This window comes from Coloeus monedula (genome assembly GCF_965178545.1).
Source record: "Coloeus monedula genome assembly, chromosome: 15".
Classification (NCBI taxonomy): Eukaryota; Metazoa; Chordata; class Aves; order Passeriformes; family Corvidae; genus Coloeus; species Coloeus monedula.
In genome coordinates this window covers 6,482,760-6,510,277 of record NC_138795.1, presented here as the reverse complement: position 1 = coordinate 6,510,277, position 27,518 = coordinate 6,482,760, and the positions used below count along the sequence as shown (strand labels likewise).

The 27,518-nt window shown below is 47.6% G+C and overlaps 2 protein-coding genes across 2 annotated transcripts in view; one reads left to right on the top strand and one right to left on the bottom strand.

The window, feature by feature from the left end:
• The window catches only part of LOC309578463 (proton-coupled amino acid transporter 1-like), a 57,980-nt gene extending 41,337 nt beyond the window's left edge, over positions 1–16,643 (top strand). The window contains exon 10 of the mRNA XM_082291126.1: positions 16,561–16,643. Coding sequence (XP_082147252.1) covers positions 16,561–16,562 — 2 coding nt within the window. The 3' untranslated portion in view covers positions 16,563–16,643. The remainder of the gene's footprint in view (positions 1–16,560) is intronic.
• The window catches only part of FAT2 (FAT atypical cadherin 2), a gene marked incomplete at both ends in the record, with an annotated part of 43,517 nt that extends 16,449 nt beyond the window's left edge, over positions 1–27,068 (bottom strand). Inside the window, 12 exons of the mRNA XM_082291122.1 lie at positions 429–662; positions 1,358–1,511; positions 2,141–2,337; positions 4,560–8,612; positions 9,596–9,806; positions 10,235–10,510; positions 12,211–12,350; positions 14,557–14,767; positions 15,407–15,718; positions 16,555–16,616; positions 23,078–23,392; positions 23,804–27,068. Of these exons, the coding sequence (XP_082147248.1) occupies positions 429–662; positions 1,358–1,511; positions 2,141–2,337; positions 4,560–8,612; positions 9,596–9,806; positions 10,235–10,510; positions 12,211–12,350; positions 14,557–14,767; positions 15,407–15,718; positions 16,555–16,616; positions 23,078–23,392; positions 23,804–27,068 (9,430 nt within the window). The remainder of the gene's footprint in view (positions 1–428; positions 663–1,357; positions 1,512–2,140; positions 2,338–4,559; positions 8,613–9,595; positions 9,807–10,234; positions 10,511–12,210; positions 12,351–14,556; positions 14,768–15,406; positions 15,719–16,554; positions 16,617–23,077; positions 23,393–23,803) is intronic.
• Positions 27,069–27,518: the final 450 nt, after the last annotated feature.

The window sequence follows — 27,518 nt, the reverse complement described above, 5'->3', positions numbered from 1 at the left end:
TTTCTTAGGAACCTTACCTATATCTTTGTGTCTTCAGGAGGACCTCTCCATCCAGATCACCTACCTCGCCCATATCTAAAACTCCTTTTATTCCTTATTCCACACATTCTCAGTCCCCACCCTTGATAAAGTTTCTGTCCAGTTTGGATCCCTGTGTCACAGTTTGTGCTGTGCATCACAGTTACAGTTACTGAGCACGCTCTCAAAGAAGGTCTGCATGTTTCTACAGATACTGCACTCCCAACAGGGTCACAAAAATGCTGATGCCAGCCCAGTAGTCAAGAACATGTCAGTGATGAGATCCAGGCACATCTTCGCCAAGATTCAATCATCTAAACTCATTGCTGTAGCACTTCCCTAGGTTTCAAAAGCTTCTATTCAGAATGAAAGATGAACTCTACCAACACATAAATCCCATTCTGACTCACCTTCATCAAGGTCCCTGGCAGCAACCACAGCAATGGGTGTCTTTGTTGTGGTGTTATCAAAAACGGCCACGGCACAATGACTGGGGAAGAACCTTGGTGCATTGTCATTGGTGTCCTCAATGATCAGCGTCACATCAGCCTGGCAGGAACGGCCCCCGCCGTCGGTGGCTTTGGCTACAAGGTGGTACGTGGGCTTCTGCTCACGGTCAAGGGGTGCAGATGTGGTCAGCTCCCCTGTGGGAAAGAACAGGAGGTGGTCCTGTCTCCAGAAATCACAGCCACAGCCTACAAGACCTCAGAGAGGTTCAGCTGCCTTCCTGGATGAACCGTGGGAGACAATAATTGAGCTAATAGTGGTGATGTGTCCACGCCACATTGCTCAGGGCTATCCTTGGATCACTGCCAGCCAGCGCCCTGGCAAGGCTTCGCGTGGGGAGTCCTGCAAATTCAGCTGAACTTCATCCAAGGGATGCCATCATGGGATAAAACTGTTCATAAATAAATTGTACTTCTGAACTGTACTGCATTGAGCTTTTTGCAATGTAGCAAACTCCAAGTGATCTCTAGAATGATCACAAAGTCTGTTTAGGTAAATACACTGCCCAAGATGGGACAAGAGGTGTTTTGGAATTTAGAACTTGTGTCTTTGGCTCAAGCCAAATACTTGCTGCTCTCTCCTCCTTGAGACCTGGCTGTTAGCAGTAGTGTCTGCCCTTCATTTTAACAACATTTGTAAAGAGAGCAAGCAGGAAGATGCGAAGCTCACTCTCCTGGATGCTGTGGCCATTCCTTCCTAGCTTGGGACAGCTGGAATGAAGAGCTCCTTGTGTTTGTTCAAGAGGAGGTAAGTGCTGAGCCATGCTGGGAGCTTGCATTTCTCGGGGGTTGCTGAGGGAGAGGATAAAAGCATCCCATTGCCCTGCTCTCACCTGTGTGTGGGCCCAGCCGGAACTCCTCCGCGCCGGGGCCGTGCAGGCTGTAGGTTATCTGGGCATTGCTGCCGACGTCGGGGTCGGTCGCTGATATTTTCAAAATGAAAAGACCTGGCCCAGCATCTTCAGAAACTCTCCCAGTGTAGAATATCTGGACAGGACAGAAGAAATCGTTGGCATCTGAGCCATCTCCAAAATACCTCATCCCATATGGGGGGGAACAGACCAACAGAAGCTTCACAGAGAAGGATAAACCGTGTGGTTTATAGGGGAACACAATGTGCCTCCCATTCTTGGCTGCTGGGGTGTGGACTGGGACCAGTGAGCTTATTTCACACAAGCCTTTAAATCTCCTTTGGGAAGTAACCACCTCTGTTCGTTCTCACCAGGGGTGACGTCCACACCAGCGATCAGCTCTCGACAGCAACAAACCTCCTGATGGGAATCTCCCAGCTTAGCAGGATATAAAACTCAGTAATTTACATGCCCCTTCCCAGGAGGCTTCCTGGCATTGTTTATCGCCAAAAATTACTCTTCATAATGCTTAGGCTCTCACTTGCTGCTGGCAAACACACTTGGAGGCTAGACTTAATATTCTTGCTTGACATGCAGCTTAATTAAAATAGTTAAGCATAATCAAAGCAACAGGATCGTGTGAGAAGAATTATGACAAGCCAAACCCTTTAACATGCTCTGCCTGTTCTTTCTTCTTTGCTATTGTGTTCCTTCCCTCCCAGGATCTCCCTTTATGCCCCTGATGTCCCAGAACAGACATCTCACCTGGCCACACTCAGGGCTGTTGTCATTGATATCCAGTACAAAAATTTCCACTTCAGTGGTAGCCTGAAATTTCCCATCAGAGGCCATAACCTTGAGGAGATATTTCTCCGTATCTTCTCTGTCCAGAGGTTTCTTGGAAGAAATTGTCCATTCACCCTCAATTTGGTCAACTGTGAACTGTCCCAGTACGTCTCCTTCTAGAAGGGGGCAGGAAGCAAGTAAAAAAAGGCATTTACTAAATGCTTAAAATCAGAAGTGACAAGGAAAGGGAATATAGGTGTGTCCAGCTGATGGTTCTGTAGGAGACCTGAAGGATTTTGATGCTCTTAGAGGTCCGTTCCAATCTAAATGATTCCATGACTCTCTGACTCACACTGGTGATGCAGAGAGGGCACTGGTGGTGCATCCAGCAGCTGAGGAGCTTTTGGTCAACCTCACTGCATAGCTGGGAAATACCCCTGCATGCTTTAGTTATTCCCTGTCTGCACATTACAGTGGGAGAAGGAAGCAACTGATTGCAGAAAAGTCAGTAATGTTCTGCAGATGTGCATATTCATTGCCTCAAAACCAGTGTCTCACCTTCCCAAAGCCTGTCAGTCTTTCTTGGTGCATGTTCCTAAAGGGATCTGAGAGTTGTAAGTACCCTGCAGACATTGTTTGGATCCTGTTGTTATGGTACCATGTGTAGCTGTACTTCCTCTTAACCTATAGGTATTTAATGTATAGCTTTGTTTTCTGGGGCTACTTTTTGTTTCTGTAAGAGCCAAATGATGAGAGGTAAATCCAGACTAGGCAGGCTCTCTGGTCCACCAGATTAATCCTGCTCCTACTGTTGTTACACACGTTGGATTTTAAATGGGCTGGATGCTGCCACTGGAGAATCCCTCTCTCCTGGGAAGGAGCTGGTGTCCTCTCCTGACCCAGGAGGAAGCATGGCAGGAAATGGGAGTCAGTGAAGAGAGCTGGCTGTGGAATCCTGTTTGTGTTGGACTCTAAAGGGTCTTGCATAGTGGGGTGAATTAAATTCACTCCCTTTCTGCTTTCATTTGTGCTGCAGTGATGAGGTGGTGGAGCTGGAGACACAGTGACACCTCTACTAGCTCTTGCTCTGATGCTGGGAAGCACCAGCCTATGCCCCAATTTAGTTTCTGAGTGTTTGAAATCAATGTGGACAGGGGGAAGCTGGGCTCTGTGTTCACCTAATCCTCTCTTTTGTTGCATTTACATGTTTATTTGTAGTGTTTGACCTGTGCTGCTTCTGTGCAGAGCACAAGGTGTTCACCCCCTAACACGGTGTGCATCCTCTCAGGTTTAAAGTACTTGGAAGTTACTACTACCTTTCAGATGGCAGAAATGTGAATACATAATGGATTAAATCTTTCCTCCCAAAGGCTTTCAAATACCTAGGCATGCCATAAACCAAATGAAAGTACCAGCATTCCTCCCCTGTTTTGGATGGTTACAATAATAGATAACAGGCTGCAGCATGATCTGGCCTAATGTTTTGACCCTGAAGGGTCCTCATTTGAGTCTGAACAAACATTTTAATTTGAAGTATCTGCTCCAGGTCTTAGAAAGACCCTTTAGGGTCAAAAAATACCATAAAATCAAGCTTCTACTTGTGCAGGTGCACAACAAACATTCCAGTGTACCTTGCTATTTTACAGCAGTGGTTAATTTTAGTTGGCTTATGTGATGTTTCAGGGATGCAAGTGTAAGTTTTAGTATTTCTTGTGAGCCAAAACCTTTACTAAGATTGACGTGACCGTCTTAAACATCCCCCAGTGCAGAGTGACTAACTGCAGCCTTGTTATTAAGCCAGACTCCAAGTGGTTTTGTAGGAAACACATTTAATACCAAAAAGTTATATATAGTTACTAAAAACACAGACAGGCTACAGGTATATGTGTCATGTGTAAACTGACTGCACTGCTGGCATGAGAAAAAGTTGGGTCAAAGAACTTAAATACAGATCACAGTATCTGTATGTGAGAAAAATCTTCCTTCCTGCTGTGCCACCTCTTCTGTTCTTCCAATAGATATTACAATTACACTGTCTTAATTATTCCTCTGTTGAGAAAGTGTAAATAAATATTTCTACAATACAGTGTAATTACTTATATGCATCTTACTTATTTATTTATTCCCAAAGAAATAGGACGATTCAGTGGTGAGATAGTTATTTTAATGATCATTCCACCCACTGCAGTTAGTTACTAAAGGGTTTTGTATTCTCTAGATGTATTAACTGAAGAGTCCAACTCATGATGGAGCTCAGCCTTCATCTCCTGCTTCTGATAGGACTGTCAGCATAACACTATTTCTGCACTAATAAGCTGTAAGACAAGGTATCAAATCCTCACTTTAAGATGATACTCTCTTCCTGCCCACTGGAGATTCAAAGTCAGGAAAAACTCACCAGTGATGTAGCACGTGACCCGCCGGTTCTGCTCAGAGATGTCCGCGTCGATGGTGCTCAGGGTGACAACGACCTGGCCCGGCTCTGCGTTCTCAATGACCGACCCCTTGTAGAAATCTGAGGTGAACTGCGGGGCATTGTCGTTTTCATCAGAGACAGTGACCTCCACCAGGGTTTGGGAAGAGAGCTGGACCTTCTTGCCGTGGTCAGTGGCCACCACATAAAAGCGATAGATCTCCTGGTCTTCACAGTCCAGCTCTTTCAGTGTGGTGATCCACCCGCTCTCACCGTCGATGGTGAAGAGCCCGCGGAGGTTGCCAGATTCTGCTTCCAGACTGTAGGTCACCTGCCCATCACTTCCCATGTCCTGGTCAATAGCTGTCACTTGAATGACTGTGGTTCCTGAAGGCATGTTCTCCATGACAAAAGCTCTGTAAGGATCTGCCTCAAACACAGGTCTGTTGTCATTGACATCCTGCACTTGGATATTCACAGAGACCAGAGACACCAGCTCAGTCTCCTGATGTGAGCAGTGAGCCATGACATCAACCTGGTACCACTTGGTGGTCTCATGATCCATGGGTTTTTTGATTTTCAAAGCCCCTGTTTGTTCATCCAGTGTGAACACCTCGTCCTTGTTACTTTCTGTAGTGGTTCCCTTCACCAGGCTGTATATAATGGGATCCTCTGCAAAAGCTTTGACTGACCCTATTTCTGACCCCTCTGGAAGATCCTCAGATGCAGAGAACGTATAAAGGGGCTCAGAAAACCTTGGCAATGTCACCTCCCTGGGGACAATCTGGAGATTCACTGGAACAAGGGAGTTCCAGTGAGGGGGTCTGCCATCTTCAGCTTTCACCTTGAAGTTAAAGGCTCTGTTTTCTAAACCAATAAGGCTCTCCTTGACCTTAACAACCCCAGTGGCAGCATTAATTTCCACAAGGTCTTCTGCCACATCTTCCACAGAGTCAACAGAGTAAATGACATCTGCATTTGCACCTTCATCGGCATCGTAAGCCAGTACCTGGATGACAGGGGAGCCTTTGCTGACATTGGACTGGATGGACAGTGTGTATTCAGAGGCTTTGAACAGAGGTGGGTTGTCATTCTCATCTGTAAGAATTATTTTCACAGTGCAGAAGGCCACCTTCCCACCCCCATCCTTGGCCATGACTTTAATGGCAATGACTCTCTCTGTGGAATTTTCCCTGTCCAGCTTTTGCAGTGTGGCAATACAGCCTTTATTGTCTATGGAGAACTTCTCATGGGCGAGTTTATTTATGATGGTGTAGTCTATGGTGCCATATGGGCCACCATCTGGGTCAATAGCCAGCAGCTCAATCACTTTGGTTCCTATCTCAGCATTTTCTGCCAGCTCTGCCTCGTACACATTCTGCTGAAAAGAGGGGCTGTATTTGTTGGCATTCGTGGTGTTGATATACACAGGCACAGTGCTCTTGAAAACTCCATCTGAAGCAGAAACTCTGAGATTGTAAGATGGCTCCAAGTCCTTTTTGCAGCGGTTGAACATGGATATTATCCCAGAAGTGCTGTTGATGGCAAAATGCCTGTTGTCATTACCTGAGAGGATCACGTACTCCAGCCGGGTGGTGTCTCCACTGTCAGGGTCCAGGGCCTGGACTTTGATCACAATGTGCCCACACATAGCCATTTCACTGACCTTGGCCTCATACTGAAGCTGGCTGAACTCCGGGGGATTGTCATTGATGTCTGTCACATCTACGATTACCAGGGCATCACTACTGAGTGGAGGCACCCCATGATCTGCAGCTCTGACTTTCATGCGGAACTGTTGATTTGTTTCATAATCAAGTGCCTGAGCTGTTGTTATTTGCCCTGTGCTGGCATCGATATTAAAGAACTTGGCAGCATCTGAACCATCATCCATCATCTGATAGGAGACCACTTTGTTTCTACCTGAATCCTTATCAGAGGCAAAGAGTTGGACAACAGGGGTCTGTGGTGGCAAACTCTCTGAGACAGATGCTGTGTAAATGATCTGAGAAAATATGGGGGGGTTGTCATTAATGTCCTCTACCTCCACCTCTACTCTGGCTTCTGAGAAGGATCCAAGTGCTGTGTCTGTGGCTCTAACAGTAAATGTGTGTTTTGTCTCTAGCTCATAGTCCAGCTGCCCTGTGACAGTAAGGACACCAGTTTTGAAGTCGGTGTTGAAGAGTTTCAGGGAATCTTCTTCCACAATGTTGTAGATGAGGCGCAGGCCTTCAGGGCTGCGGGCCTGGATGTGGAGGATAGATGTGTATGGGGGGATGTTTTCTGGCACCTTCACTCGGTAGTACAAACTTTGGAACAGAGGGTTGGACCTGTTCCTCACACTGATCACAACCTCCTCTTCAGCATGCAGGGGAGGCTCTCCTTTGTCCTTAGCAATGACCCGGAGGTTGTATTTATTTAAACCTTGATAATCAAGAGGCCTCTTAAGGGAGATGTCTCCTAGGTAAGGGTCAATCCGAAAGTATTTGTAGTCCTCTGCAAATGAGTAGGTAACAGCTCCGTTATCCCCTATGTCTTTGTCTGTTGCTGACACCTGAAAAAGGACATCCCCTGGCTCTGTGCCATCCTGCACGGAGGTGTAGTATGGCACATTCTGAAACTGCGGGGGGTTGTCGTTGATATCCTCTACATAAACCCTGACTGTGGCTTGGGACACTCTCGGTGGCTTCCTGTTGTCCTTCACTTCCACAGCTACCTCGTGCATGTCTCGCATTTCGCGGTCAAATTTCACACCCTTGGTCTGAAGAACTCCTGAGGCTTGGATCATTTTGAACCTTTCCTTTTCATTCAAAAGCGAATAGGAAAGGGGTTCATTTAGCTGATACCCTTTGACCCCAAGAATGGTTAGAGTCTTCTCGTCTGTAGAGTTCTCCATCACAGTTGCTGTATATACGTCTTGATCAAATTGCAAGCCAGTACCTTGTACCTGAGTTAAATTTACCTTAACCAGAGCAGTACTCTTATATAAACCATCACCAGCTCTGACTGTGAGCTCTCGGTAGCTTCTCAGGCCAGTGGTGTTAAGAATGGAGATGAGACCTGTGAGTGGGTGGATATGGAAAGCATTATCAAGGTTCCCTTCCACTATGCTGTAGGTCACCTCTGAATCTGCATCTTTTGCCTGCACTGACAGAAGCTCCATCCCTGGGTGGGCAGGCAGCAAGACAGAAATGTCGTAAGTGTCTTTGAGAAAGACTGGAGGTGAATCATTGACATCTTTAACGTGGATTGTGACCTTGGCAGGCTTGGATGCAAACAAGCTGGGACTTCCACTGTCATGCACATGTACACTGAAGTGGAAAACTGGGGTGAGCTCATAGTCTATATCAGCACGACTGGTCAGCGTCCCTGTGCTGGGATCCACTGTGAAATATTTCTGTGCCTCTGGTTCCAAAATCTCATAGACCAGCAGAGCATTGGAGTCTTGATCAGCATCTGTTGCAGAGGTCACAAGAGGAGCATTGCTTTCATCCAGAACCATGCTTTGGGATGGGGCATTCTCCATGATCCAGCCAAGGAAGAAAGGCTTAACGAAGACAGGCACATTATCATTCTCATCTATGACATAGATAAGCACCACTGCATCCATAAATGCTCCAGCCATGTTGGTGCCACGGACTTTCAACTGGTAAAAAGACACCTGCTCAAAATCTAAGCTCTTCTGAGTGGAAATCAGGCCTGACTGATAGTTCATGGAGAACACTCCATCTCCATTTCCATCTTTTATTTCATAGCTGACTGGTGACAAGCTTGTGGCTGAAACCTGGATCAGGGGAGAGCCAACAGGAGTGGATTCACTGATCTCTGTGATGTATTCGGCCTCTGGAAACTTTGGAGGGGTTCGATCCGAGGGTCTAATGTGGACATGTACCGTAGCAGAATCTTTAAGCTGAGGAAACCCCCGATCTTCTGCCTTTACAATAAGAGTAAATCGCTCCTGCCTGGATGGGTCCAGTTTCTGGGCAACTGTAATAATTCCAGAATATGGGTCGATGCTGAATAAGCCTTCCCCATTACCTGCAAGAACAGAAATTACAGAGTGAAGAATGCAGACACCTTACTGATCTTGGTTTTCTGAACCTCTTTTTTCATAGATTCTCCTGATTTCAGACCTGATTAACATCTGTTTCTTTTACTGGGAGAAATCAATTCATTTCTAAACAATTTTAATTATAAGAACAATGAACCCATTGAGATCTGTGAACTAACATTTGAATCAATAAAAATGTAAATTGGAGATAAACACCCTCCTAATTTAAGCATATTTAGTGGTGGCAGAGCATGTGCTTGAAGCTTTTGCCTCGTGTGCAGAACATGGTAGCACACACAGTACTAGTTCCTTCAAGCCCTGTCATGCTTGTAATTACCAATACTTCAGGAGCAATTAAATTCCTCAGTCCTTGATCATCTAAATTGCAGTGAGAAAGATGGAGCAAAGGATGGCTTGTCTCCTGTGAAGAATTTACAGGCTAAATAGGCCGTGTGGCACAGACATAAATACTTAAGTTTTAACCTTTATAATGAATGATAAAATATTTGCCCACTGAGCACGAATGACTCAAAACCACCACCAATCAATGCTGAAAGGGTTCTCGCCATTCCTTGAGGATGTGTTTCTTGGTAGAAATAGTGGAATGATGATGACTGCTGTGGGAATTGGAGAACTTTTGCCGAACAACTGAATAGTTCCCATGGACAAAGAGGAATTTTGTCCATGAACTCAGATTTTAGATTGTTCTAACTTGTCCAGTCACATTTTTTCTTAGACCAGTGACTCAACATTAAGCTGTCTTCTTAAGAAAAGATGCTAATATTCCATAATACAGAAACTACCTACTCTAGATTTTTTCCTGGGTAGGAAGAAAATCACATTTTAGAACTGTGCAGCCATTTGCTGTTCTTTGCAACAGCTAGAGAAAAGCTGGTCAAGTGGCCACCAGTTAGAGCATGGTAATGCAGGTATGATCATAACCTAAACTGTCTTGTTGCATGGCTCTCACCTGCCTGAAGGGAGTAGTGAATTTCAGCATTGGCTCCCTGGTCCTGATCAAGGGCTCTGACTTGTAAAACCTCTGTGCCCACCACTGCCGAGTCCAGCACTTCTGCTTCGTAATGGATGCTGCTGAACTGGGGAGGGTGAAGGTTGCAGCTGTCCACGTGGATGATGACTCGGACAAAGTTCCGCTTGATGGGGACCTCCTGGTCTCGTACCTGAATGGCAGAGAGAGAGCAGGAACAGTCACACTCGGGGACAAGCCAGTCTTGCCTGCACCATCTTCCAAGTAACTCATCAGCACTCTTACAGAGGGGGGTGTTTTGCAATGGTACCAACCCCTTGTCTGGGAATGAGCCTGGAAGTTTCAGCACCAAAGCTCAGCCTGGAGTTTGAAACCAAACATTAACTATTATGCACTCTGTTTTCTTTTGTAAGAATCCAGTGGCCCTCCAAAGAAGGTGGTTAGAGGAATGCAGGGTGTTAACTACATTTAGCCATATAGTGAGGGTTAACACCCTGCTTTCCTCTTCCCCATTGTTCCAGACAAATACTCCCTCAAAGACTAGAACCACTTTTAATTTCTCCAGTGACCCACATATCGCAGCCAAGCTGGTGGATTCAGCAGGGCTTGGTTAGGACTCACCATCACTGTGAGGGTGTGCTGAGGCATGGGCTGGGAACTGAAGCCTTCTGCTGTTGTGAGGGCTCCACTGCCTGGATCCAACTGGAAAAGTCTTGTGCTTTTGGGGTCCACACTGCCATGGATGGTGTAGATGAGCCCCTTTCCTTTGTCCTTGTCTGTTGCACTGACTTGAAGGATTTCTCTCCCTGAGGGGGTATCTTCAGGAATCCGCACCTCGTAATGGCTCTCGAGAAACTGGGGACGGTGCTGGTTGATGTCGATCACGTGGATAAATGCCTGTGGGGGAGACAGCACAGTGAGGGCAGCAACTGGACATGCAGCCATGTAAAATCTCAGCTACCAATCCTTCTTGGGCGCTGACATACTCTGAGTGCCGTAACCACCACAGTTTTCCACCTCTTGGAGCTTTCCCATCCGCGATGACTGGGAGCCCTTTTGTCCTTCATCCGAAGGAACTCCTGCTGTGCCTTGCCCTTCGTGTTTTTCAGTTTGCTTCCTCTCCTTTTTTAAAATCTCTCCAGTCTGGCACAGCATTCAGAGTGAATGCGCCTGCACTTGGCACACGGGGAAACAGTCACAGCCTGCTGTGGAAAGCAGCAGTGGCTCAGCTGTGGTGCCAGCTTTGCTGGCTGGTGCCTACACAGCAACCCCATTATTTACTCACCAGAAAGCTGACAGAAGGGGGATGTTTGGTAAAAGAAGGGAGGGGCTGGCCTATCTCAAGATATTTCTGTTCTGGTATTTTCAAAATATTTCTGATATTTTCAAAAATTTCTGTTCTACCCTTTTTAGCCAAGTCTTCCTCTCTGCATTTAACAGCGCCCCCCCCGGGGAATCCTGAATCCTGCCTGGGAAGTCACTACTTTCTTCTGTGTGGTCCCCTACTCTGGCTGTCCTGACCCTCCTACTGATGTGCTTCCTGCATCTTAGGAAGTCCCAACCAAGTGTAATAATTTGCTTCCTTTAGCAGACCTGAGCATGCCACGGGGGTTTTGCAGAAGCAGGTTTCTTGACATCTGCTAGCGGCCTCGAGTGCCAAAATAAACGTGGGGATGAGATGCAAGGTGGCAGGGCATGCACACCAGGCAAGGTGGGGCTTTGTTTGTTTATTTGGAACAATACTTGAAGATAGTTGAGACAAGTGGCCATCCGTTAGCATCTTAGCATCATGTTTCACAGGAATGGTGGAGCTCCTCACTCATCACCCCCCACAGTGAATTTCCCATGATAAGCGTCACTGACAGGTGACTCACGTTCTAGGTCTTCCTGTGCAGCAAGGGCTGGATTTTTGGCTGCTTCTGAAGTGTGGAGAGAATGATGAGTGAAAGATTGAGCCCTGAACATCCCTCCTCAGGGTAGGTAAAGATGGGCAAATCTCATCATTTTAGCTGGGGCTCAGGGACATGCCTGAGAGTGAAGTGCCTCCTTTCACCAGCACTTACTTTTTATGTGGCAACTCAGAGCACACAGCATCTCTGCAGTTGCCCCACTCACTCCCTGGGCCTGACCTCACCTCTTGCAGATGCATTTGTGCTGGCTGTACCTGGGCTAACACATCCCAGGAACACCCCTTGGCATGGGAACACGGACCCAAGCCTGACCTAACTGTGTACACACTTTCCTTAAGCCGTTGTCCCAGCTGTGCTGGAATTCAGCCTGAGCAGCTGAGACCAAGCTGAGGTGTGAGTGTGTGAACTGCCAGCCCAGCCTGGCTGGTGGTGTAGATGTGTCCTTGCATGCTGGCTGGGATCAACAGAAAAGACTCAGGCTTTCCTAGACCAGTTGTGTTTCCAGCAACATAAAAACAATCTTAGCTTGGCATAAGTAAGACTTGGGTCACTGTGTAATGTAAGATCACAGGGTAAGGAGATTCCTGTGCCTGGCACCTGATGCACAGCTCAGTAGACTCAGAATAAAGGTTCCCTTTGGCACATGCTCCCTCTCAATAGGGTCTCTACTAAAGAAAAAAACATTACCTGGGTTTTGATTGTACTGGACCCATCAGTGACTTCTACTGTCAGGTTATAGCTTGACTTCTTCCTTGCATCCAGGGGTCTTGCAATGACCATGCTGCCTGTACTCTTTTCAATGTCAAAATCCATGTCATCATCACCACCTGGGACAAGGGAGGGCAGTTACTGTCAGCTAGATTGGGGATAGTGCCATAGGTAAGGTTTCTCCCAAATCTGGAAACTTAAAACAACATGTGATTGATAGATAGATAGATAGATAGATAGATAGACAGACAGACTGACAGACACAGGAGACAGGGAGAACAAGGAGAAGCTGGACAAAGAGGTACTCACAGACGGTGACAAAGGAGTGTGAAAAGGAAGGTGAACAGAATTAGTGAAAATGAAGAGGAGGAGAGAAGGGGGAAGGATGCACTTATGCATGTGATGTCCTGGCTAGATTGGCAACAGGTACATTTGAGCATTGATTTATTTGCACAAGGTTTCCAGCCATGCAGCATCACTGGCTTAGCATGGATCAGGGACCTGCTGGGTAGAACAGGGCTCTTGCTGGCTTCTGATTCAAGGTCACACTGTGGGCATATCAGCATTGGCCCTCATCACCATGGCTGGGAGCCTGTGAGCTACCTGAATTCCCAACACACCAACAGTTGGGGAGGCAGACGGTGCTTCCAGGGTGAGCAGAACCTGTTGCCTCCAACCCAGATGGCTGAGAAGTGCCAGGAACAGCAGGCCTGAGCAGCTCAGCAGCAGAAGGCTGTCCCTCACTCTACTGCTGCTCAGCCCTGGCATGGCAGCTCCTTTCTCATGCCTCGCTTGCTGGGGCCAGTTGGGCCCCTCTTGCACATGAAACCCTGCAAAGCTCCTCTGAGATATGGAGAGGCTGAAACAGTTTTCTGTGATTGATCCCAGGTCTCAACTTCTTTCTTCCGGGCTACTAGTTGCTCTGGATTCTGCTTTATTCTATTACCAGCTGGTAAAATATTTGCTGGTTGTAAAATTACATATCTTCCCTTGCTGGAGGAATGCAGTGCTCACCAGCCATCTGGACCACTGCTGTCCTCCTGGGAAGGAGACAGAAAGAAGCAGACAGAGAGTGAGAGATGCCTGGATGTCTTTCCCTGAGAAAAGAGGGAAGGCCAATGTTGCTTTGTCAGAGCTTTTGCAGACTCCATCAACCCCAGTGACAGAGTGTTTGTGGTCTGGGAAAGGTGAAACTTTGAATGAGGTGCTGAAGGCTCCTGAATCTCTCCATCACCCTCTTGCTTGCTAGCTACCGTGAACTTTCCTTCCCTTGCAGGGAAAATAAAATCCTGTCCTTTTCCACCAGGATAGAAACTAAGAGAGCCTTGAGCATCACTTGGTACACTGGGTACTGGGAAAGATGAGGCCAAGCTATGCTCCAGCACTCAGCAGGGAAATGATGGGGTAGCATTCAGAGGAATACACCATTAATTCTTCAGACCCAAGTAGACACTACTAATGCTGGATAAACCTTTCACTGATATTGTCTTGCTCCTTGTAGCATTGTATCTCTTGTTGCTTAATTGTATTTATACACCAATATCCTTGCCCTAACACAGTAAGGGGAAAAACTATTCACTTGCCCAATTAAGGCTTTGTCTGACAAGGGCAGGCCCTGCAGGCAGTACCAGGGAAAGGCTGCGCAAGGTAGATTGGGGCACCACTTCAAACCATCAAATTACGTGAGCACAATCGGCCCTCGTCGGTAGGACCAGTTCTGCACACGCTGCCTGGAGAGTCCCCTGGGGTGACAGCCCACGTCCCCTCTGAATCGTGTGTCTTAGAGGAGGCCCTAGAGTTCCACATTCCATGTCTAAATCATCCCTGGGATGTGGTGAGGTGGAAGGGAGAGCCCCACAAGTTAGGGCAGACCAGGTCTTTGAGGAATGCTTCCTTCTCAGTTCCCTGCTCAAGACTCAACATGGAGGGAAATACAGGGGGTGTCCGTAACACCCAGCCACACACCTGGATCCTTGCAGGCAGTTTTAACAAAACCAACAGTGTCACCTGATTCCCAGGAGGAGCTGGCACTGGCATGCCCTGCCTCTCATGCGACATCGGAGAACACCTCAAACACGGGCAAGTTCCAGAATGTAATTTAAAAAGCGTGTTAGGTAATTGCACTTGGCACCAGAGGCCTTGGATGGGCAGCTTTGTCTAATGGCTGTTTAAACCTTCTGGTGCCCGTGAGAAAGCTTTCCCTGTAGCTCACCTACACCTAAAGCAAACAACTTCATTAGCTCAGGCATGCGAGCACTGAAAGCCAAGGGAGCCGGAGCAAAGGCTCCCAGACACTGCTGCCCTGCTCTAGTTTCTGTGTCTCACCTGTGATATTAAACCACACTTGGCTGGGGCCCATCTCGATGCTGATCACTCCCACCATGTGGTTCACGGGATCTGTTTCCATCACGGCAAAGTTAAAGTGGGGTTCATCAAAAGCCAGTGGTTCTGAGGAAGGGCTGGGCCGGGCCACCCAGCTGATGTGAAGTCTGACGTGGGAGGAGAGCGGGGGGCTGCCGCCATCTGTGGCCTTGACCTGCCGAGAAAGGCGCATGCAGTCAGGGAGAAGGCTGAGTTAGCTCATGGGAACTCCATGGAAAGCTTCTCCCACCCACCTGGAATTTCAGCTCCCAGTGTGCCCTAAATCCCATGAAACAAATCTTGAGCCAGTGGTCCATGCTCTGGCTGCTTCCGAGGCAGAGCCATGCAACCCAAATTCCTCTTTACCATCAAGTAAATCTGCCAAGCTCTATCCATAGCAGTGACCTGGATCACAAGTCTTATTGCAAGGACTCACAGACTCTGAAAGGGCTTTGAGCATCCAAGCTCCATGGCCTGATCAGAATGCCAAATAAAGGCATGATGTTCAAGGCTGTTCAGGTTGGGTCCATAACCATATGGGATCATGGATTGCTGTATTCCTTTCTGAAGGTTAGGTTGGACAGTTAATTTTAAATTTATTGTCCATTTTTAATAGGTTCCTACCTTCTGCATTTCCCATCATTCCCTCCCAGTTTCTCTCCCTGTAAAACAATTCCCTTATTTGAGCTCTCCTCCCACTGCTGCATTTTCTCCATCTCTTTCCTTCTATCTTTTCTGTTTCTGAACCCTTTTCTCTCTTTCCCTCTCCACACACTTCTCCCCATCAGCTCTTTGTGTTTCCCTCTTCTCTCACCGTGAGTATGTTGTATTCAGAGGCAGGAAAAGCTTTCCTGGAGAAGACTGTGCCAGTTGTGGGGTTGATGGTGAATATCCCCTCCTCCTCCTCCTCGATGGTGTAGGTGATCTGGCTGTTCTGGCCCTGGTCACGGTCGGAAGCGATCAGCCTGTAGACAGGCAGTGGGGTCTCCGAGGCCTCTCTCTCAGGGAGCTGCACCATGAAGAGCTTGTGGGGGAAACTGGGAGGGCTGTCGTTGGCATCCAGGACTTGGATCACGACTCTGCTGGTGGACTTCAGGGTTGGCTCTCCGTTGTCAGAGACAGCCACCTGTCAGCAAGCAAAGGGAGTAGGTGACAGGGCCCTTAGACGTGACCTGGAGTGTGACCAGCCAGCCTCCATCCTGGTGGGCAATGACTCAGCCAGGGGTTTTTGTGTGGGTCTGCATTTTATCTCAACATTTTCAAAGGTGCTGCTCCTCTCTGCAGGGCAAAGCCTGGTGGCTCTAGCAGGCACTGTGCAGGGCCTGTCCATGCACAGGGGGATGAGTTTTCAGGGCTCCTGCTCCCAGCTGCTCTGGGCAGTGGGTCAGGCTGGTCACTGGAGATCACGCTGCTGAAAATGTTCATATTGCAATGGTTTGGCGAGGTACCAGCCATCCTCACCCTGCCCTGCCTGTGCATGCTCACAGCATGTTGCATTGCACAGAGAAACGTGTTATCCCCATCACCCCGATGGACTCAAAAACCTCCAGATCCCTCTGATGGGAATACTCATAGCTGGGAGCAGCTGAGGATGGAGGCCGGTGACCAAAGCTACACAGCAATGTCTGATACAATGAGATAAACAAGGGTGGATTTTTCTGGCTTGCTCTTTCCCCCATAATATATAAACCATCCTGCTAGAGGACAGTTCCAGTCCTCTTCTGCATTCCCACAGCTTCCAGAGCAGAACTTTTGCTCCAGTCTTCAGCAAGAAAATAATAAACCCCACAGTACTGCTGCAGCTGTCTCTTGGGTTAACACACACCATTTAATTAAGTTTCCCAGCAGTTGGGAGCTGATGGGATGAGATTCTTTCTCTGTGCTCCAACTTGCAAGGAAAGCTCTTTGAGGACTTAATACACTTGTAGGTAAATAAAGCTAATTACAATCATCATTACCCACCTCTAGGATATGTTCAGCCTTGTATTCTCGATCCAGCTGCTGTGAAGTCGTGGAAATCAGACCTGCCAAGAAAGAAACCCTTTGAGCTCCAAGACTCAGCATGTAAGAAAAGCCAGGGCTGATCAGATCCCTGAATGCCCAAGATCAGCCTGCCCACCTGTCCCGTTTCAGGTTCCCTTTGTGATCAGAGGAGAAAGACAGATACCCCCAGAGGGTAACCCATCCCCTCCCAGCGTGAATCCCTCTGTGGAGGTGTTGCTCTTGCTCTCTGATCACAGAGCCATGGAGGAGGGGGAACACCTACCAGATGCCTGCATCAGTTGAGGGTTGGCAAGGCATTAGGTGAGAAAAGCTGCAGGACCATGAAAACAAAACTTTTCTTATGCCTCTAAGTAAAAAACATTCTGCATGTGCTGGCACAGGCCTGGCCTCTTAACAAGTCCCAACTCCTCTTTTCCCTGTGCTGAACTTTGCTCTTTGTAATTTACAGTGTTTTGACAAAAGTTTGTCTTCTGTCTTGGGAAATACCCTCTATTCAACTGCTAGAACAAATGCATTGGGGCTAAAAATAAGGTACACGGTCGATAATAATGTTGGTGTATTATTTAAGCCATGCTGAGAGACAGGATGAGTCCTCCAACAATTGCAATATTTGAGGGATTTCTGAAAAATACACAGCAGTTTAACCACAGGGAATAGGATGGATGCAGGAGGGAGGAATTGTGGCTATAATAAACTGGAGTTGAAACAAAATCATCATAACTGCCTCTTTTTGGCCTGTCCACGACTAAGCTGAGTAGACACAAGTGTGGAAAGGATGGAATTGAGGCTTCTGTTTCCATGTCTGGTTTCATAACAATCATTGCAGAGTGCCTTGACTCTTCACTTTTGGGGAAAAGCAGCTCTAGATCATTTTCACAACTGCTTTACCAATGATGGAAATTGTATATGTAATGTTTGACCTCCTGAAAGTCATCAAGTCTGACACCTGTGAGTGTTTTTGTCCACTCCCAGTTATCAAGGTCTTTCTCTTCCTTGTGAAGGGAAGTTCTGCTTCTTCACACCAACAAAAGGCAGGGTGAGTTTCCCTGGGCACAGCAAGCAGTGACCCAGGCTCATGCTACCCTGGGAAATGCTTTGCATGTGATGCCGTGTGCATGTGCAGTGGTGTGAGCATGTGAACTTGTGTGTCCTGGGAGACTTGTAAATCCCAGCTGCACAAACCCACCTCAACTTTCATTTCTGGTCCAAGGCCAGAAAGCTTTAATTAATACTATTGTATTCAGTTGTACCATGCTTTTGAGCACGACAGGCAGGAGAAAACTTCAAATGGCTGCAGGAAAGCAGCTGAAGGAGGGAGCAAGGAGAAGCTGCTTGGAGCATGACTATTGTTCACCGTTTCCACTTGTTCTCTGGGATTATTCACACTTGGCACCAGCCACAGCGCTAAACATTTATTTGATGCCTTTACAATCATAAATCAACACTCCTTTATGTGTTATGACAAGATGGCTTGAAAAATTCTGTTTGCCTGTCTGTCATAGTGGTTTTATTCTCTCCCTAATCATCCTTTTACCATCTCAGCAGGTGAAGAGGACTCAGCAGAGAGCCCACTGGAGCTCTTAAAACTTTCCCAGGTTAGTGAGAGGCTGTAGGGGTCCATTAACAGCAAAACTCATGGAAATGCTCTCCTAATGGGGGCCTGGAGAAGGAATTGCAGCACCAGTTCATGGAGATCTCTGATGCTCCTGTCCCAACAGGTTGGCTATTGAGCCCAGAACTTCAGCTACCTCAGGGAATGCTTCATAATCTTGGCCTAACAAGCCCACAGGACACACAGATATTGACAAGAGAGCTGCCTGACACCCATGTGGACACTGGGGATGTTTCTGGTTTATCAGATTGCAAAATCCACTTGCAGCAGACTTACACCTTGTTTGCACTGGATTACTGCATGCCAGCTGATGGAAGGGAACTTAACCACTCTGAAGTGACTATCTGGATTTGCCTGGCCACACCCTGAAATTCTTTCATGACTTAATGAAAAAAATGAAAAAAACCAGAATCATAGCTCAGCTTTCTAGTGCTGGAGAAGGAGGACTGCAGTGAAGGCAGATGAACTGGACTTTATGACACTCTTGAATGTCTGTACCACTGAAGATGCTCAGATCTCCTGGGGAGTAAGAGCTGACTCTGCTCTCTGTCACATAACCTGTACTGTATCCCAGCTGGGAGTCTCACCAGATGGAATTTTTTGGTTTATCTTCACATCTGCTGAGCCACAAGGCAAAGGGTTGGCTTCTCCTCCTGACCCCAGGCAAACTCTGTCCCTTACTCTGCGCCCAACCGCGGCTCCCAGTTCTCCCCTCTGGAGCCAGTTACCACTCTGCCCTGGGATCTGACAGCCCTTGTGGTTAATTAATTAGGGTTAATCACCCTAATTCCCGTTTGGAGCCGCAATGCTGGGCGATGCCGAGATGCACAAACGGACAGCAGAGTTCACATGGCCACGGAGCAGCCGGAGGTGGGGAGATGGACACTGCACACGACTCCTGAGAGGAGCCCCCTGGAATAAATGCACATTTTCATTTGTTGCTGCTTGGTTGTACACCTTGTGAGGCCAGAGGGCTAAAATGGAAGTGGAAGCTGTTATTAAAGGGGATCTGCCATCAGCTTTTGTGGCCTGGGGACACAGTTCCTTGGTTCTTTCTGCTGTCCACTACAAGGCCTGGGAAGTGCATGTTTAGTTTTAATGAGTGTTTTGTGTGTGCATGTGCATGTGTGTGAGCTATCAGCACCCTGCCCTCCTGGAAAACCCCATCCAGCCTGTCCCATGGGACTTGTGACGGAGTTGAGTGGGTGTCCTTTATTTGTGTTCTTGCATGAGGCCCTGAAGGTTTCTGCCGAATCCTAAAGAGACTGAACAAAACTGTTAAAGGTCCTAATTACACCCGTCCAATTAGCCAAGCTCTGCATCCACCTGAAGGTCCAGAAACAGTCCCTTCTGTTGCCTGCATGCAGGCAGGCACAGACTGTGCTCCAGCAGCCTGTCTGCACACAGCAATGGGAAAGGATCGTCTGCCTTTCTCCTGCTTGCTGCCTGGAAAGGGCAGAGAGGAAGGCTGGTCATGTTGGAACAGGAGCACCAAAATTACCAGGGCATTGTTGTCAGGGAACAAAAAATAATAATAACTTCTGCTGGCAAGAACAGGGCTGGGGTGGAGGTTGCTGGCCCCCTGCCCTTGCTGCAGGGGGGAAAATCTAAGATAGTTAAAATAGCCAGAATCAGGTTTGCAGGCACTGAGGCTTTCACAAGAGCCTGAGAAGGGAAGAGGTTGTTCTCCTGAAATTCTCTTTCTCTTGTCTCACTCCTGCTTCCATTTAACCTTTTTTTCCTTCTCCACCTACCACCCCACCTCTTGTTCTGACCCTGCTGTGCACTGCTCCATGCTCAGCTCTGTGTTATGTTGATCTGGGGAGCAGCCATGCAGCCATCCCTCAGACCTAAAGAGCAGGATTTCCTCATAAGAGAACTGCAGGGAACCAAAGGCATCCTGGGGAAGCCCATGGACACTGACACAGCACAAGAAACACCAGAAGAACAAGAACTAGATAAGAGCTGGAGACAAATAATCCAAAGTAAAAGGATTCTTCAAACAGCCTTCCAGCAGGATGAATGGCTTCATCCTGACTCTTCCTGCCACGGCCTCCCAGTTCCTCCTGGTCCTGTCTGGACTCGAACCCCCTTCACATCAAACTCTGCACAAAACAAGCTGAAAACGTTTCCAGCAGAAGAATACCCCAAACCCTACTATCTGTCCATCTCTCTGTGCAGCTATCTATCCCTGTCTCCCACAAACACTGCTCCACACCAGCTGCCAGGCTGGGCTGGAGAGATTCCATCGCCAATGGCACAGAGCTTTCATCTCAGTGCTCAGTTTTGCTCCCTCTTCTCATTACCCTTTCATGTATTTTCCCCCTTTTTCTCCACCCTCTTTAGGAACTGAGAGCTGGAAGATCTTAGAGCCTTTCTGTGGTAGTTTGGGGATGCTGGAGATGCCCAGGACAGTTACCATGGCCGTTCCTGGTTCCCTGCAAGGCCTCAGGAGAAGTCAAGGGGCCTTGCTGGTTATGTCTCCACTGGCCAATCCACCCCGTGTCAAGGTACTGGATCAAACACAGAACCAGGAGCAGAATTAGGTTACTTGCAATAGTGTGCCACTGTGCCCTAAATGATTATCCAGGGCTGTTCTGTAGGGTTATTCCGGGTGTAGATACTCCTGTTGTAGCACTACATCAGGACCTCCATTCCTATCAGGACACAGGATGAGAACAAGCTTCCTCCCCCTCCTCCTGCTCTCCCTTTGCCAAGAGGCCACTACCAGGAATGTCCTACCTAGGAGAGACCCAGACTGACCTCTGGCCCTCTTGTGCTCTGGCTTATTTCAGTGCCAGTGTGATTTATTTGTCCTTTGATGACAATGACCATGTGGGATAGGAGAAAAAGAGATGTCTTGATCACAATCTTCTGCCCTGGACTGGGATAACCCTCTTTTTTTGAATACAATCCTGCACTAATGGGGATGACCAGGCTCTGAAAGACCAGAAGTTCATCTTCCAGTGCTGCACTATCAAGCTGACAGCAAGGATTATTGTTTTATTCTACTTAATGGAGCAACTAGCCTGCAGAATGAAAATACCACTGAGTTTCCAACAAGCTGCCTAAAGCCCTGAAAGTTAGACAAGCTGTGATACTGCTCCTGGCAGCAGCAGCAGCAGCAGCAGCAGCAGCAGACTTCTCTTTAGATACTGTAAACATGAGGGAATAACTGCTCCGTTTATGCCAATGTTCACAGGTAATTATAGGTTCTTTTGGGTGACATGCAAGTAAAACAATGGATAACTGAATCCTCATCAGGCTTGGAAGCAGGACCTTAAACAACCTCCAAGCTCAGGGTTTAAAGAAGAGACCTCCAGCAACTGTCCAAGAGATAAGATCAGCCCATGGGTTTCTTTCAGAACTGACAAACTTATCACTCTTCTCACCCAAATCACCTGAGTATAGGGAGAGATGGAGAGGAGATGACTCATACCTGAGAGAGCTTTTTTTTGTCTAAGATGGGGATTAATGGGTTGGCTTAGAGGTGAGGTGTCTCATTGGCAAACATTCGGATTTTGCCAGGGTCACTCATTTTGCTATGGAACATGAGTGACTTTGCAGGGCTGCACTCACACTGAGGTGAAAGCTTTGCCTGCAGCATAAATTAGGCTGAATTTCCTGCAGGGTACATGGCTGCTCAGCTGATGAGGAGAGCCAGCCTGGTGTCCTGATAGCCATCCTGCTCCACATCCCATTGAAAAGGCAGTGGTTTTATGCAACAAGGCTTCTGAAGGAACATTTCTGCAGAACCCCGCATTGTGCAAGCTGTCCCAGGGCTGGGTTGTGCATAGCTGGTTGGATTATGTGGGAAAGTTGGATGCAGAGCAATGTCCTGACCAGGCTAAAAAGCTTCTGGCAGTGCAGACAACTACAGCTGTGGGCAGCGGTGGTCACAGTTAGCTGACATCTCCAGGTGCATTTATACAGTGTCATGTAAATACACCCTGTGAGGTTCTTGGGACAAAAGGATTTTAGTGTTTCATACTACTACTACTACTAATATAATAATTTCTTTCTTCCATTCCCCTCCTAGCCAGCTGTAGAGCACTGCCAGAGAGCCATTACACCACTGGTAACACGTAGCTGAGAGCAGCTCTAGCCTTTTTCAATACATCCAGCTCCTCATCTGACAGCAAGCTTCTATCCCGCTGCAGTAGCTGAACTGCTTTTATCATCTGCAGGAGATCAAAGTCATGCAATAATCCTCTCCCATAGTCAGGCTCTGTGCCCTCCCTTCCTTCTTCTCCCAGAAGCTGATGGTGTGAAGGGCTCGGCACAGCTTTCCTTGCCAGACTGGCCCAATGTCAGCTCTGCTGGGATAGTTTGAGGAAGCTGTTTACACAAAATATCAGCGGGTTTTTGATGGCTCTGGAAGATCTGGTAAATAATCCTCAGATGAAAGATACAGTCTAGGAAGATGGCAGAGGAGGCTTACTACACTTACTACATTAATAGTGCTGGAGAATGGGTGGAGCCTTTAAGTGCAGTGGAATTCATTTTCGTTAATCCTGCCTGGGTCTGTCTCAGGAACAGTCACCTCCAGAAGGGTGTTGCCTGGCTCAGGCTGTGCAACAGGCCAGTTGTTTATAAGGGGGAAGATTAAAAACAACTGCTTGGTGCTGTTCAGGGCTTTGAAAGTAGCACATTTGTGTCATTCTAAGAGCCATCTGGATGCAAATCGCAGCCCTCAGGTTGAGGGTTTCAATCCTCAGGCTCCCCACAGAGTGTATTTGGAGACTGGGACTTTTGCTGCAGGAGAAAGGTGTGACAAAGGCAACTGTGTGGGCTGTTTACATTGAATATGTAACATCCTCTGGGTACTTGGAAGCCTAAAAAACAGATGCTGAGCTGGGTCAGTCTTACCTGTAATGAGGTTAATGGTGAAGAGTCCTTGAGGATTTCCAGTTAGGATGTGAAAAGTCAGTCTTCCCTCTGAGCTAGAGTCCGGATCGAAGGCATCAAGCTGAAGGACAGATGTATTTGGTGGGGAATTCTCCATCACAGAGGCATAGAAGACAGGTCTGGACATCTGAGGTGGGTTGTCATTGGTATCAGTAACTTCAATATAAATTTCAGTCACAGAAGACAGAGGAACTGTTCCCTGGTCAAGGGCTAGCACAGTCAGCCAGTAGTGAGACGTTGCCTCTCGGTCGAGTGATCCTATGGTCCGTATGGTGCCTAGAAGGACAGAGAGTGTTTGTGAGGGATTTAAGGAAACCAGTCCTTGATGCCAGAGCAGTCTGTGTCTCAAGTCTGCCTCCTGCTCTTTGCTGCAGACACGAATTCTAGCACCCACCGTGTCTGGCTGTGAGACTGTGTGGAAGCTGAGGGCTTGCTTGTGCTGAGGGTCATTTTTGTTACACAAGTGAAAGAGAAGACCTCAGTATTTTTGGGGAGGACAGACATTGATTTGCCATTATTTTAAGGAGAAAAACGCCTGCTTGTTCCTACCCAGATACAGGGATAGACTTAGTATAACCCCGCACAAGCAAGAAAGGCTTGAATGCATTCAACATCGCAAACAGCCAGGCCAAACACAGCAGGTAGCTTAAGCCTTCAAGGTACACTATTAAATTAAGATGTCCTTACCTGTGTCCTTTTCGATGCGGAAGATGGACAGGCCAGTGCCTTCTCGGAGGAAATACTGAACCTCTCCATCTTTGCCCCTGTCGATGTCCTTTGCCGTGACCATCATCACCGACGTGCCCTTAGGGCTGTTCTCCTGCACCCAGCCTTTGAAGACAAAGGAGGCAAAGCGTGGTGGGTGCAAGTTCTCGTTGACATCAGTGACGTTCACTTCCAGGTGGCAGAGGGAAGAGCGAGAGAAGGGCTTCCCACCGTCACTGACCTGCACCGTTAGATTGTAAGAGTCCCTCTTCTCATAGTCCAGCTCCTTCTCCAAACGGAGCGCCCCGGTCAGCTTATCCACATGGAACATCATCTCCTCATTGTTAATGAGGCTGTACCTCACCTCCCCCCCAGAGCCAGCGTCAGGGTCAAAAGCCTCCAGAAACAGCAGAATGGTCCCCACGGGCAGGTCTTCGGGGACCTTCACACTGTTGAGGGCTGGGAGGCACTGTGGGGTGTTGTCGTTTACATCCTCCAGAGTCACAATGAGGTCTGTAACGGAGAAGAGCTGGAAGCCTATTTTGGGCTGGTCCCTAGCTTCTATTTTCAGCACATAGCAAGGCCACAGTTCTCTGTCTAAAGCACCTGTAACCATCACTTCTCCAGTGACACTGTTAATGGCAAACTTGTCTGTGGGGGTTAGGAGAGAGTATTTTACTCTCCCATTGTCATCTGTATCAGCATCTTCTGCTTTCAGTTGAGCTATTGTTGTCCCTGCTGCTACATGTTCTGGTATTGCCACCCAATAGGCACCTTGAGGGAATTTAGGAGTATTATCATTGGTATCCAACACATTCACAGCCAATAGTTTCCAAGATGATTTTTGTGGTGTGCCAAGGTCGTACACAGTAATGTTAAGAATGTAGAAGCTGGTTTGTTCATGATCTAAAGGAGAAAGGACTTGAAGGAGACCCGATTCCAGGTCAATGGTAAAGCAGCTGTCATCATTTCCATCTGAGATCACATAGACCAATTTTCCATTAAAACCAGTGTCAGGATCAATAGCTGAAAGGTCAGCAATAGTTGAGTTGATCGGAATAGTCTCTATGATATCAATAGACCGTGGAAAGTTGTCATCGAACTTAGGAGCATTATGGTTTATAAGGTGCAAGTTCGGAGACATTTCATCATCCTGCCCATGCCCTTGAGACTGAGACTCGATGGAGTGTATGATGGTTTCTGTCAGTTGCTTCAAGACTCCTGTTTCCTCACACTGCATTTTGACAGGGAGACCTTGGCTGACCACAGTGATGTTTACAGATGTTGGCAAAGCGTAGTTCTCTCCATCTGTCGCAGTTATTTTCAAAGAGTAGAAAAGCGGCTGTTCAGAAGGAAGATCTCGCAGAGATATTCTAAGGGATATTACTCCAGAGATGGGATTCAGTTCAAAATGCTCTAACTCGTTGCCAGACTTGATTTCATATTTGATATGCTGCAGCTCATCACTGTCGATTGCAGAGACTGTGGCCACAGGGCTCCCAACTGGAAAGTCCCGTGGGATGGTGCCACTGCAGCTTGCCTTCTCAAACACAGGAGCGTTGTCATTGACATTGCTCAGCGTGAGGGAGACGTACACCTCTGTCTCGTGGCGGAAGGGTGAGCCCCAATCTGATGCCCACACTCGCAGGTGGTACCATCTCTGCATCAACTCATAGTCCATCGACTTGGAGGTGGAAATGACGCCAGAATAGGGGTCAATGACAAAGGGAACTGATTTCTGGTTGGCTATGCTGTAGGTGACAAAGCCATTGTCTCCTTTATCTTCATCTGTAGCCCTTACTGTTAAGACACTGGTACCAGGAGGAACATTTTCATCAAAAGCCCCATGGTACGAAGACTGAGTAAAACTTGGAGCGTGATTGTTGCAGTCAGTGATGTCAACGATAACAGTTGTGGATGTGTGACTGTTACTGGTTGTAACTTCAAGCTCAAAACTAGACTGCTCATGGAAGTCCATTGCTCTGACTGTAGTTATCAGTCCAGTGCGAGGATTGATCTTAAAGCTTGCGCTGTCAGAAGTAGGTCTCAAAATATATTTAAGATTTGGGAAAACTGGTGTGATCTTCACCATAACAACTTGGCTTCCAGCTGGGGAAAATTCACTGAACTGGACCCGGTACACGTCTTTCTCAAACCTGGCAGAAACATACTTGGAGGGAGGTATGTGGACAGCTCTGACAGGAGAGAACAGTGGTGGCTTGCTCTTGTCCTTGGCTTGCATGCTGAGGTTGAAACCAAATGGGTAAAGTAACCAGTTTATCTCTTTGTTTGACACAATCATGAACTCAGTGCTCCCACAGTAGGATTTGACGGCTTTGAAATGTCTTCCCGGATCTCCATCCACAAACTCAACTGAATCAATCCCTGCTTCTGAGTCACCACTTTCTACAGAGAGAGTTGCATAGATAAAGTCTTCGTCTGAGTCAGGTGATGTCACCTTCACCGAGGAGATAGAGGGGGCTTTCCTGGCAGATGGCTCCACTTGGATTGTGAGACTGGCCAAGTTCCCAAAGCCATTCCCCTCCGTGATCTTTCTCATTCTGTCCACAGCCAAAACCTGCAGGTTATGCCTGCCTCGATGGGTGCTGTTCAGCCTGCCTGTGACCGTAACTGCCCCTGTGGTGGGGTGCACGGTGAATAGGTTGGACCTGGTGTTGAGGGCATAGTAGAACTCCGCGTTCTGGCCAGAGTCAGCGTCAGTGGCACTGAGCATGCTGACCACTGTTTTCAGAGGAGTGTCTTCTCTGATGGACACTTTGTAGGAGGGGGGTGAAAAGAGAGGTTTCAAGTCATTTCTGTCCAGAATATGGATCAAGACTTTGGCCCAGGCTTCATAGGCAAAGGTGCTCTCTGTGGCCTTGATTATTAACATGTAACTGTCTTTGACCTCACGGTTTAAAAGTGCTGTGTTGCTGCTCCTGGTTCTTATTCTCAAGAAGCAGAAATCCCCGATCACGTGCTCCTCTGTTTTAAACAGACCAGTGTTGTCCCCAGAGGCTATTCTGTACCTGATGTCCCACTCAGGGTCTTTCTTGTAGATACCCATTTTGACGTAGCTCTCCACGTAGGTCTTGGGGGCTGAATTCTCATAGATGGTGGCATTGTAGAAAAAGTGGGTGAAGTGCAGAGGGGAAGTGTTGCCCTTCTCACAGCTTGCCTTGTGGACCACACAATGCATCAGGAAAACAGCAACACTCAGCAAGTGCCTCCTGATGGAGATTTCCATGGTGTGGTGTCTCCTTTAGCCCTGCAGGTGTCAAAGGAAGAACACTGGTAATTCTCATTAAGGTCAGTGTGTTACAGAAGAAAGTCTGCATAGGCTCAGCCTCACCTCCCTGCTCTTTCTATCCTGACCTTTATTGATGCAATTGTTAGCTCAGCTCTTCTTCCTTCCGTCTCAGTGTCCTCCCACATCCCTATGCCGGCTCAGATTTGTTCACTTTTTCTGCTTCAGTTTCTGCCCTTATGGAGGGCAAAATGTGCAAAGTCATGCAAGATGCTCTGATCAGGCTGACTTGCTATTCTGTGAAAAATCTTGCCCTCCCTTCGCTCTGCCTTCTCCCAAGTCAAACAGCGTATCTAAACCCTCCACCCCCAATCCAAACTCCCTCTTGTTTTGTTTCTCCAGCCTCCCTTCTCCATCTTAACTTCTCTCTCCACACAAGTTTTTGCAAAG